At 49.2% G+C, this 10,494-nt stretch overlaps 1 protein-coding gene across 5 annotated transcripts in view; it reads left to right on the forward strand.

Moving 5' to 3' along the window:
• The window catches only part of RNF8 (ring finger protein 8), a 35,815-nt gene extending 25,895 nt beyond the window's left edge, over window positions 1-9,920 (forward strand). For 3 of the 5 annotated variants that reach the window (XM_036024053.1, XM_036024052.1, XM_036024050.1), the window contains one exon: window positions 9,414-9,920. In XM_036024053.1, coding sequence (XP_035879946.1) covers window positions 9,414-9,668 — 255 coding nt within the window. In that variant the 3' untranslated portion in view covers window positions 9,669-9,920. Of the gene's footprint in view, window positions 1-783; window positions 989-9,413 lie in introns of all 5 variants that reach the window. The other 2 variants (XM_028510420.2, XM_028510421.2) reach the window with 2 other exon arrangements.
• Window positions 9,921-10,494: the final 574 nt, after the last annotated feature.

Raw genomic sequence — 10,494 nt, forward strand, 5'->3', positions numbered from 1 at the left:
TAAAAGCAGGAATGAAGACTTTTGAGCCTCGGATAACATTGTATCTTAGGGGGTGTACATAAACAAGAGTAGTGAAGACAATAGTTTATATCCTTGGGAGTGAAAAGCACGCTGGCAGAATTCCGGTTTACTTAGAAGAACCCCTCAAACAACATGGCTCCTTCTGCTTTCTCTCTTCTCGGAGGATTATTTACTCAGGGGTTCAGCCAGTGTCAGCGAACCCATTGCATTTTTTCCATTTCTCTTCTTTCTTCCCCAGCCTTTTTAGTTGCCTTTTAGATTTATTTTACTTTTTTGGTTTCTTCTGAAAAGAGATGCTGCCTTCCACCATACTGTATACTGAGTTTTCAATGTGTGTTCCCCTTTGTATATAAAAATTGAGGTTCTAATTCACCACTAACAACACATACATTTGTTTTTCATAAGAGAGTTAGTGAGGTATTTGCACCAAACAGTCACGTGCTTACTAGTCCTATCTGCGTCCAAAGGCATTTGTTCACAAGGTAGCTAACCTGTGTTGGCAGTAGCCTGAGTTGGTGGAACAGAAGAGACAAGTCCGCCTACCTGGGGCCTGCGTTTATGAACTCTGAGAAAGATGATAAATCATCTAACTTGAAGCTTAAAATTTCCCACCCCCAAGGATGACTCTGGTACCTTTGTAAGCTCTCTAGGTACAGTGGTGGTTAAATGTCCACTTGGCCCTGCCTAGCTTTGAGATCACTTACCACCCTGTGGAAGTAAGTGTGACATTCTGATGTGTATGTGTTCACATTCCTCTTGCAGGCTGTCACCTTGAACTGTGCCCACAGTTTTTGTTCCTTCTGTATCAATGAATGGATGAAGCGGAAGGTCGAATGTCCCATTTGTCGGAAGGACATCAAGTCCAAAACCCCCTCCCTGGTTCTGGACAACTGCATTAGTAAGATGGTAGATAATCTGAGTTCAGAAGTAAGAGAACGACGAATTGACTTAATTAAGGGACGAAAAGGTGAGTGGGTATAAACAAGATGCTGAGTGCCCTCAGCGAAGTACTTATAAACTTTGGCAGATTTTTTTGGTTGGGGAAGAGAATCAGATGAAAGATTCTTAAGCTAAAGAAGAAGTGGAAGAAATGGGGGAAAGTAAAAGGAGTTAAAGATAATGAATGTGTGAGCCCTGACTGGGTAACTTAGTCAGTTAGAGTGTCACCCTGACATGCCAATGTTGTGGATTCGATCCCCAGTCAGGGCACATACAAGAAGAAACCAATGAATGCATAAGTAAGTGAAACAATAATCAGTCAAACTCTCTATCTCTCTCCCATCTCCTCCCTCCCCCCCCCCCGAAATAAAATAAAATGAAAAAACAGTGAATGTGTGAGAAAGAGTTGAAGTAGAATTAACTAAATTGCTGGAGCAGCAGGAAAAGAGAGAGGCTTAAGTGCAAGTGCCTCGGTTACTGGGGTGAAGAGAAAGATGTGATTAGAACACACAGACAGTTTGCTGTACTGGTGACTAGACAGGGCTGTTATTCAGGACAGCTCAAGCTGTCCAGGTGCTTAGTTGCTGTCCAGGTGTTGCAGACCTTTTGGGGTGGGTATACAGTCAATTGTAAACTGGATGCATACAAGTCAAAGATTCACAACTGAATGCCTGAAGACGAGCACAAGTTCTCTCTATAAGAGTTACAGCTTAATTATGCAAATTGGGTATAACGTTAAACCAAAGAGATAAATTTAATCCTATTGTGTTATCATTGGGGACCCTAATATATTTACCCACAGTTTCCCAGTTGGAAGGGAATTTGAGTAGAGATTGGGGTAGGGGTGGGTGAGTTTCCCTGAGGAGCCATACTTCCATCCTGAATTTAACCAAGTGCTCTCGTCGCCCCTGCAGCCTGCTGTGTTGAGGGTTGTGGAGCTACTCTGCTTAAGACTCGAATGCCCTTGTGGCAGAAGGACATGTCCTGGGGCAAACACGAGAAAGTCAGTGGGTACAAAGGATTGGGGATTGGGTGGGGTCAAGAGTGCATAGAAGCGGATAGGTTTGATTATCAACATTAAGCCCTTTTGATAGTGTAGTATAGCGTTACCTGCTAAGAAGCTTCAGATCCAAAGTGCTGTGGCAGCCATGGGTGCATGTAAAGACCTGCCATCGAAGAACCAGAAGCTTACTGCCTTTACAGGTGTTCCCCACCACCTGGCTGTTGGTAGTATGTATCTTTGGGTGTATCTTTCCCTAATTTCAGAGAAGCTGAAGGCTTAAAAGCCACACTACTAATAGGATCTTCAGTCCACTGCTTCCTTTCTCCTAGCCCTTCAGCAGATAGCAGCCACTTCGAGTAGTGGGGCCAGGAATCTGATGCTGATTTGTGAGCAGCTGTGGTTTGAAACGGGCCCTCGGTGGGTGAGCCAGGGCAGAGGCAGCAGGCCTGTCCAGAGCCGGTGGTGCGGTGCTGAATGGGGAGTGTGCTTGAGCTGTTTATACTCAAGGAAGACATTCTGACCTGTGGGAGGGTGCAGTGGCCCTCAGGTAGTTCTTTAGAACCAAAGTATTTTACATTTTTTTCACAGCTATGTGCTGTTGGGTTTTATGACAGGTTTTAAGCCCCCAGAGACTTTACCTCCCAGGAGCCACTTGATTCTGGCAGAATCCTATTGCTCTTCCTCTCTACCTCCTATCACTCCATAAGCTCTTACAGGGACACTGCTATGGACCGGGACAAGGTGGTAAATAAGGCCCTGTCTCAGCGCTCATAGCACTCCCTGTCTGTGGAGGAGACAGACAGGGAAGTAGGTGGTGTGACAAGTTCCACAACAGGGCACTAGGAAACTGCGGAGAAGGGGACACTCAATTTGGCCTGGGCAGGTGGAGGTATGCTCTGGCAGTTCACAGAAGGAGTGCCTTTTGAAGTGAGTCAAAGCTTCCCTAAGGGGTAGCTTTCCAAGCAGAGGAATAGGCACAAGCGAAGCACGGAGGTGTGAGCAGCAGTGACTTGTTCGTAGCAGTGCCCCCTTGTGGTCCAGTCAGAGCGTCTGCATGGTGCCGGAGCAGCATGAGGATGGCCAAGGCTTAGGGAGTGTCTGCGGAGGCTCTGTGAATGCCTTCCATTTCTTTCCTCTTTCCTTTCTGAGAGGAGCAGGGGCCTGGGAACCCAGCTATGACCAAGGTCAGCCTTTGAGCAGAAGTGTGCTGGGACTCTGTGGGCGTGGGGGCACCAAGAATTTTTTTCACCCACTACATTGGCGAGGTTTCTTCTCACAAGACCAAGGTCAGTAGGTGGTTTCATTCAGCGTTGGAAAGGGAAACAGTATCAAACTCCTTTTTCTCTCCAAAGGCTAGAGAGGATGCCTCTGCCCATTCATAACACTAGGAGCCTGCACAGTCGGCCAAATCAGTCTGCCTGTTGTAGCACTTGGCTTAGACTGTTCTGGCACCAGTTGTAGTTTCTGTACTTATCACAGTGAGTGCAGCTTTTAGGTTTTTCTCTAGAGACAGATGGAAGGGTCTGTGGCCTGATATAGGGAGGCCTGTGCCAGAGCCATCAGCAGCTTCACTGGTCTGCAGTGTGGGGTTTGAGAAAACTCTCAGTTCAAAGATCAGCCTTCTTTGCCAATTAAAAGCTCATTTAATCTTCAGTGTATCCCCACCAAGTTTTAAAAAGGACCAGACTTAGCATCTGGGCACTAGGATTGGCAGGCCTGTAGTCGTCGTTCTGAAGCTGTGGCCGGGTGTGTTCCTCCCGGCAGGGTTGCTCGGAGCATGTGTGTGGAGAGGGAGGCCTGCCGGTTTATGGCCCTGGGTGCTCTGACCCCACCGAGAACAGCCCCAGCTAGGCTTCCCTGGCTGCTGGCGGTGTCTTCAAGTTCCATGGCCCGTGGGAGGCATGATAATTCCTCGTAAACTCTGGGAGGCCAGGTTACAGGGAAGAGGAGGAGAATGTTAGGATGCCAGATCCTGTCCAGGTTGAAGAAAGGGTGCCCTGGCGCTGGGGCAGATAAGAAACACCCAGGAAGTGCTTGTTGCATGAGTAATTGTAATTCTCTGGGATACTGACGGGAGATCTTTCCTGAGGGAAGATATTCATCCCCTGGGGAGGCTCCCCCTCCGGGGCTGGTGAGGTGCTGCAGCGGTCTGTCCGCGGCTTCGCCTCCCCCGTGTGTTCTGTTCTCATTAAATGCTGGTTGGTTGACAAGAGTGTTAACATTCTCACTTTAGCTTTCCCTAGCAATTTCTCTGGGTTGTGCTCAGAAAAGAAGAAAAATGATCTAGAAATAAAGTCTTGTTGGTACTTCATAGCAGTGATTTCCAGTCCATGGGCTTTTTCAAACTGCACTCCCCAACTCCCTTGATACTCTGCTGGTGAGTCCGGACTCCCAGTCAGAGTGTGCGGAGGTGGGAGCAAGGTGCACGAATCACAGCTGCCCTGAGTCTGTGAGACACACCCCTCCAGCGGTCGGGGGTCCCTAGGAAGATGGGCTCAGGCCAGAGCACACAGCCTGTAGTTCTGGCCCACTTCCCGTAGGCGCTCAGGAGGGCGATCCAGGCATGGGACACAAGAAATGGCAGTGTCTGAAGAGTGTATCTGCCCACCTGGAATGCTGTCCCTGGTGTCGCCATCGTCCCTTGCTGAAAGACAGAGCTGAGGAAAGGAGTGTGGGGCCTAGCAGCAGTGACAGTGCTGGCAGGTCGAGCTCACCCAGAGAGAATACTATTGGCAAGTACTTTTAACCCCCGAAGGAATTGAGAGGGTCGTGTGCGTGCAGTCAGCCTGGCACAGGACAGTGTTTGTCTAAGGGACAACAGCTCTCGGCAAGGGTAGCAGGGTCGGGCAGTCCTTGTGCGTGCACACAAACAGTGTCAAACAGTGTACGACACCGCACTCGTTACACATTCTGGCTCTTAAAAATTTACCCTTCGAAAAACTGTCATGGGGTAGAAAACTAGCAGACTTGTTACTAGAAGCTTTTTTTCTTAATAGTCCAAAACTACCCTCCGTGTTTGCCCCGTTTTTCCTTCCCTTCTCTTCTTTTGTCTATTTTTCTTCCCTTCCTTGTCCCTTGAGTGGCGTCTCCCTCGCCGCCCTGATTGGCATCACAGAACACACAGGAACGGAGTGACTGCAGCCTTGGACGTTGGCTTCTAAGATATTAATTGGAACTCCTGGAGGAGCCACCCAGGAAGTCCTAGAACTTTGAATTTGTTTCTCTTTCTCTCTTTCTTTCTTTCTTTCTTTCTTTCTTTCTTTTCTTTCTTTTCTTTCTTTCTCTTTCTTTCTTTTTTTTCTTTCTAAATTTTTAATTTTTAAAAATATCGTTTATGCTATTACAGTTGTCCCAATTTTTCCTCCTGTGCTACCCTCTACCCAGCGCCTCCACACTGCCTCAGACAGTTCCCACACCATTGTCCACATCTGTGGGTCACGCATATGTGTAGAATCTCGCATTTCTTGTTGACTCTCTAGCCCTTGACCTTTCTGAATGGTCCTGTTCTGATTAGTGCTCTGTGGTGGAGTGTCTTTTCCCCTTCGCCAAAAGCTGCCACCGCACCACAGCACCAGTCAGGCTTTCGCATCTTAGGAGACTGGCCTTCCCACAATAAAACCCTTTAGTGCACCCCAAGTGCACCCCGGGCTGGGTTTGAGGGGGCCATGCCATCCATGCCAGTGAGAGGCCCAGGGCTGACCTTTGCTGACCTGCCTGCAGAGTCCGGAACTCTGGCGAGCGCTAAGCCCACCCCACCAACGTTGTACTAAGGGCAAGACCAGTACTTGCTCAGGCTGCCCTGCCAGCTGGAGAGAGGGCCGGGAGGCGCAGGAGCACATGCTAGAGCCGCAGCACAAGTAGGTGTGAGCAGCCGGTCCCCGGGGGCCCAGCAGAGAGACTTCAGAACTTCAGATCCCTTGTTGCTGTTCTCCACAGAAGTTTCTCCTGACTTTTTTGTTTTTGTTTTTTGCAATGATAAAACAGAGTTACCCCCAAATGTGGGTGTGTATTATACACAGCAAAATACGGTACCTCCAGAAACTTCTTATTGTAGAAGACCACTTGTATAAGTATAGGACAGTGTCGGTAACCAAAGCGGCTTTGTTTTGAGAGTTCCTTGGTTCCTGCACTTAGCACTAGATGTACACTGGGTATTTTTGGAGCAAACTCAAACAAGTTGGTGTTCTAGATTTCCATGAATTAGTCACAGAAATCTTTTTTTCTCTTTTTTCCCCTCCGCATAGAATTAGGCACATCACCATTGAGGCTTCTGTGCATCGGCTGGATATATACCTTGCCCAAGTGCGTGTTACTGTGGTTCTTAAGAAATCTGATAGGACTAGACATGCCCCTGTTTCTGGTTAGGGTTTCTGCTTGAACTGCTTTCTGCTTTCCTACGCTGGAGAGTTTGGACCTCTTTTACCCTTGGCCCATGAAACATGAAGCAGAACCAACCCCGAAGAAACAACTCCTTGCTTCCTTTCCCTGGGCCTTTCTGTTTTCTCAGGACCCACTTAGCGTCGGGTGTGGGGAATAAAAGTGGGCAGGGCACACGCAACCCCTGCCCTTGTGGAACTTCTAGTCTGGGTGCAGGGCCTGGTCTGTTTGCTGGGCGTGGGAACACGCCACACTGTGGCAGATGAAAGGTGCTGTGGAAAGGCCAAATGGCAGGCAGGGGAGTGAAGGGAAGTGAAAGGGAGGTGGGTGCATAGGTAGAAAGGCCAAAAGCAAGAAAGCAGGAGGGGTTTGGGGCTGAGAAAAGCACAGAGTGACAGGTTGTAGGTGCTAGGGAATGTGTTGGGCAGTGAGGCTGGAAAGCAAGCAGGACTGGGTCGTGAAGTCTTCCAGAACTGTGTGAAAGGTTTAGACTGGGGGCTGTGGGAAAACTACAAGATTTTAAGTAGAGGTGTGCCTACTGTTTAGATTTTTCTGGGTAGGTCAGTGGGGCTGCAGTGCAGATAAACGGTGATGGGAACAAGAACAGAGGCAGCAGCTCTGGCTGGTGTAATGGCTGGGTGAGAGAAACGGCAGCGGAGAGGAGAGGGCGGGCGGACTTGAGCAGATGTTTCGGGGACAGAATCCACAGGCTTGAGTGAGGAACGAGGAGCACCTTGCTGCGGATCACTCCCAGTTTCTGTCAGGCAGCCGGGCAGGTGATAGTGTGTTCACCAAAATTGGAGCAGATTGTCAGGGAGATAAGTTTGGTTTTAGACCAAAGTTGTTTAGGCTAATGTAAGTTGAGAGCTCCTGAGGGCATTTAAATATGTGGACCTGGAGCCCAGAAAATACTAGATTTGGGGATCCTCTCTGGGGTGGTAAGAGCCAAGGTCAAGTCTGTGTCCCAGAGAAACATAGACACCAAAGGGATGGTCAATGGAAGGGGAGGATTCAGGGCAGAGGGGGAGGAGAGGCTGAAGAGAGATGGAGAAAGAGGGAGGTGTGGACAGGTGACAGAGGACATCACAGCGGTGCGCTCTGAGCCTTCCCGACCACAGCCTTGTCTGCAGTAGCCCCTTGTTACATTCTAGACACCTCCCTATCTATTGCTTTCAGATACTTAGGAGGCTGAAATTGCGTGTGTTAGTGTGTTCTTACCCCTTAGTTTATAAACTCGAGGACAAGGATTTTAGCTTATTGAATGCAGTATTCTCAGGGCCTGGAAGACTGTTTGGCAGGTCTCCGGTAAATGCACATTTGTGAGTGGTTATGGACAGAGGGGCTGGCAGTGCAAAATGCTGATAAGAATGAAAAACTGCCCTTTGGATGTAGCAGGTGTGTAGGACATTGATGACTTCATCTAGGACAAGTTGGGGGGTGCATGTGGAGTCAGCAGCCAGTCTGCAGTGAATTGGAGAATGAGTAAGAGGTGAAGGAGCAGAGAAGGGTGAAAATAGGCTAGCTCTTCAGGAAGTTTGGCTATGATTGTGGGAAGCAGCAATAGAGAAGGCTGTCGTTGGGGGAGGAAGTCAGGGTAAAGCAGTTTCTCATTTTGTTTAAGTATTTTTAAAATTTATTGACTTGAGGGAGAGAAAAGGGGGAAGAGAGTGAGACTTTGATTTTTGTTGTTCCATTTAGTTACGCATTCATTGGTGGTTTCTTGTATGTGCCCTGACCGGGGCTCAGACCTGCAACCTTAGCATATTAGGATGACACTCTTACCAACTGAGTGACCCGGCCAGGGCTTATTTTTTGTTTTTTAAAGGCAGGAGAGATTAGAGCACACTCGATTGCTGATTGGAAGGAGCCTGTAGAGAAGGTGATGCTGGGAAGCCAGATCGTGGGTGGGCACAGTTCCTAGGAAGGCAGGGGAGGGGAGCGAATGCAGAGAGCACAGATGGAGGAATTCATCTTCAAAAGTACGGGGGTGCATCCCCAGTTTCCTCGAGGAAGAAGAATAATGTGGGAGGGTGGGAAAGGAAATTTGCTTGAGGGAGTTGAGAGAATTTCATTCCTGTGATTCCTGCATTTTTTGGTGAGCTGGCAGGTGAAGCCCTTCGCTGAGAGGAAGGGAGCCTCCCTGTTCTCCCAGCTCACCAGTGCGACCACATGCCCCGTTCCAAGGGTCCCACCTCAGCCACCTCCCAGAAGTGGGAGAAAAGTAGCTTCTGTGACCCTTTCAGTCCTCCTACCAATGTGTTCCAGACCTCAGTCTCAGGGAGTGGGACAGTTTCCTTGGTGGCTTTACTGTGCCCTTAGTGTAGCCAGAACTCCTGCCCCTCCAGGATCGAGGGAGCAGAAGCTGTCGGAAAAGACTGGAGGCCAGTAAACAGCCCCTCTGCCCCCTCCCTCTCTGGGTGTTGGAAGAACTCCCACCTCTCTGTGTCAGTCACTACAGATGCAATTTCCTCTTTCCTTCAACCTATATCTGTAGAGGGCACGCTTTGTGTCAGTCATGTTAGGTGCAGGGAATAGAAAGAAAAGTGAAAATCTGATTAAAGTTAGATGTGATTGGTACTTCAGAGAAAAATAGAGCAAGAAAGGGCCAGGAGTGATGGGGAGAGCTTCAGTGGTGTTTGGGGTGGTCAAGAAAGGCGTCACCAAGAAGGTAATATTTGAGTAAAGGTCCGCAGGAAGAGGCCACGCTATATATGGGGAGCCAGTGTCCCACATAGAGGGAATAGGAAGGGGGAGCATGCATGGGGTTTTGGGTGAACAGCAGGGATGCCAGTGTGGCTACAGGAGAGTGAGTGACCCGGAGAGGAGTAGGGGTGAGGTCAGAAGGCTGGGCAGGAGGCGGGTGGGCTGGGGCCTTCCAGGCCCTTGGAAGGACCTTGACTTCAACTCTTACTCTGGGAGAAGTGAAGAGCAGGCTTGGAGTGGAGTGACATGATCTGACCTCCGTTTTTTCTTTGCCATGGCTACCGTGTGAGGAAGGGACTGGGGTGGCCGTGGAGAGGCTGGAGAAGGGACACACAGGCTCTTCTTTCATTTCTCTCCTTTCTCTCCAAAGCCAAGAGACTGTTGTGAAGACGGTGCTGCAAGGGCCTTTGACAGACCGCCAGGCGACAGAAGCTTGGGTGGCCCGGAGGGTCTCCACGCACTGGCCTTGGGCCGCGCCGAGACAGAGCGTGAAGAGCCACGTGGGACAGAGTCTGAGTTCGGAAGTTCTCCAGTTCTCCGCCACGAGCCTCCCAGGCGGGCCAGCCCACTGCCACTGTTGTCTGAAGGGCCGTGGTGTGCACCGCCCGACGCGTCGGGCACATGACAGACTCTGCCCCACTCACTACATGTCGATGGTTATGTATTTCCGTTTGTGTTTTACATCTGTTGTTTTTGTTGTTGTTTTCGTATCTCTGAAGCACCTCGGTGGACGTTTATCCTGGACAGCTTGAATGTACCCCTGTGGCTGCCCCTGAAAGTTAAGGCAGCCTCTATTTGAGTGGATGGAATACCTCTTTGTGAAAACAAGGTGTCATTTACTGGAAATAAAACGCAAAATTTAATAGTTGCTCAGCTGGGCTTTGGTGTATTTGTCTTCCTTCCCTTCCAGCTCCCAGACAGTCTCACAAGTAAACACTGGCAGCTCATAAATTGCAACCAAGAAAGCGACTGTGTCAGATGATAGACTCAAGTGAATGTCAGCCTTGGAAGCCAAGCCCAAGGTCATGGCCATAGCAGATGGGCTCTGTTAAGCTCCTGACCATTGCGTTTCCTGTGCATCTCGGAGGTAGGTCACTGCTTACCTGGTTTCAGGATGAGTGAATTCCCTTCTTCAGCTGGGGTGTGGAGATAGTTTCCAGGTCTATTTTACCCAATGTTGGAAAACATGGGCAATAATTTTGTGTGTGTGCTTTAAAAAAAACTACAAGTCATCTCTCTTGCTGCCTCCTAAACAGGAAGAAAACTAGTTTGATTGGGAGGTAGAAGCCGGGGGAAACCTGTGGTGCTTTCAGTCAGCAGTGACGGGATTGAGGGGCGGCCCGGGAAGTTGTGCACAGTCGTTTCAGACAAGCCCTCCGGTGGGACTGGGACCTGCACTGTGTCATGCAGTGATTTGCTTCTAAGTGGAAAATATTTTTCCTTTACCTTTT

Source organism: Phyllostomus discolor, chromosome 4 (assembly GCF_004126475.2).
Source record: "Phyllostomus discolor isolate MPI-MPIP mPhyDis1 chromosome 4, mPhyDis1.pri.v3, whole genome shotgun sequence".
NCBI classification, from domain to species: domain Eukaryota; kingdom Metazoa; phylum Chordata; class Mammalia; order Chiroptera; family Phyllostomidae; genus Phyllostomus; species Phyllostomus discolor.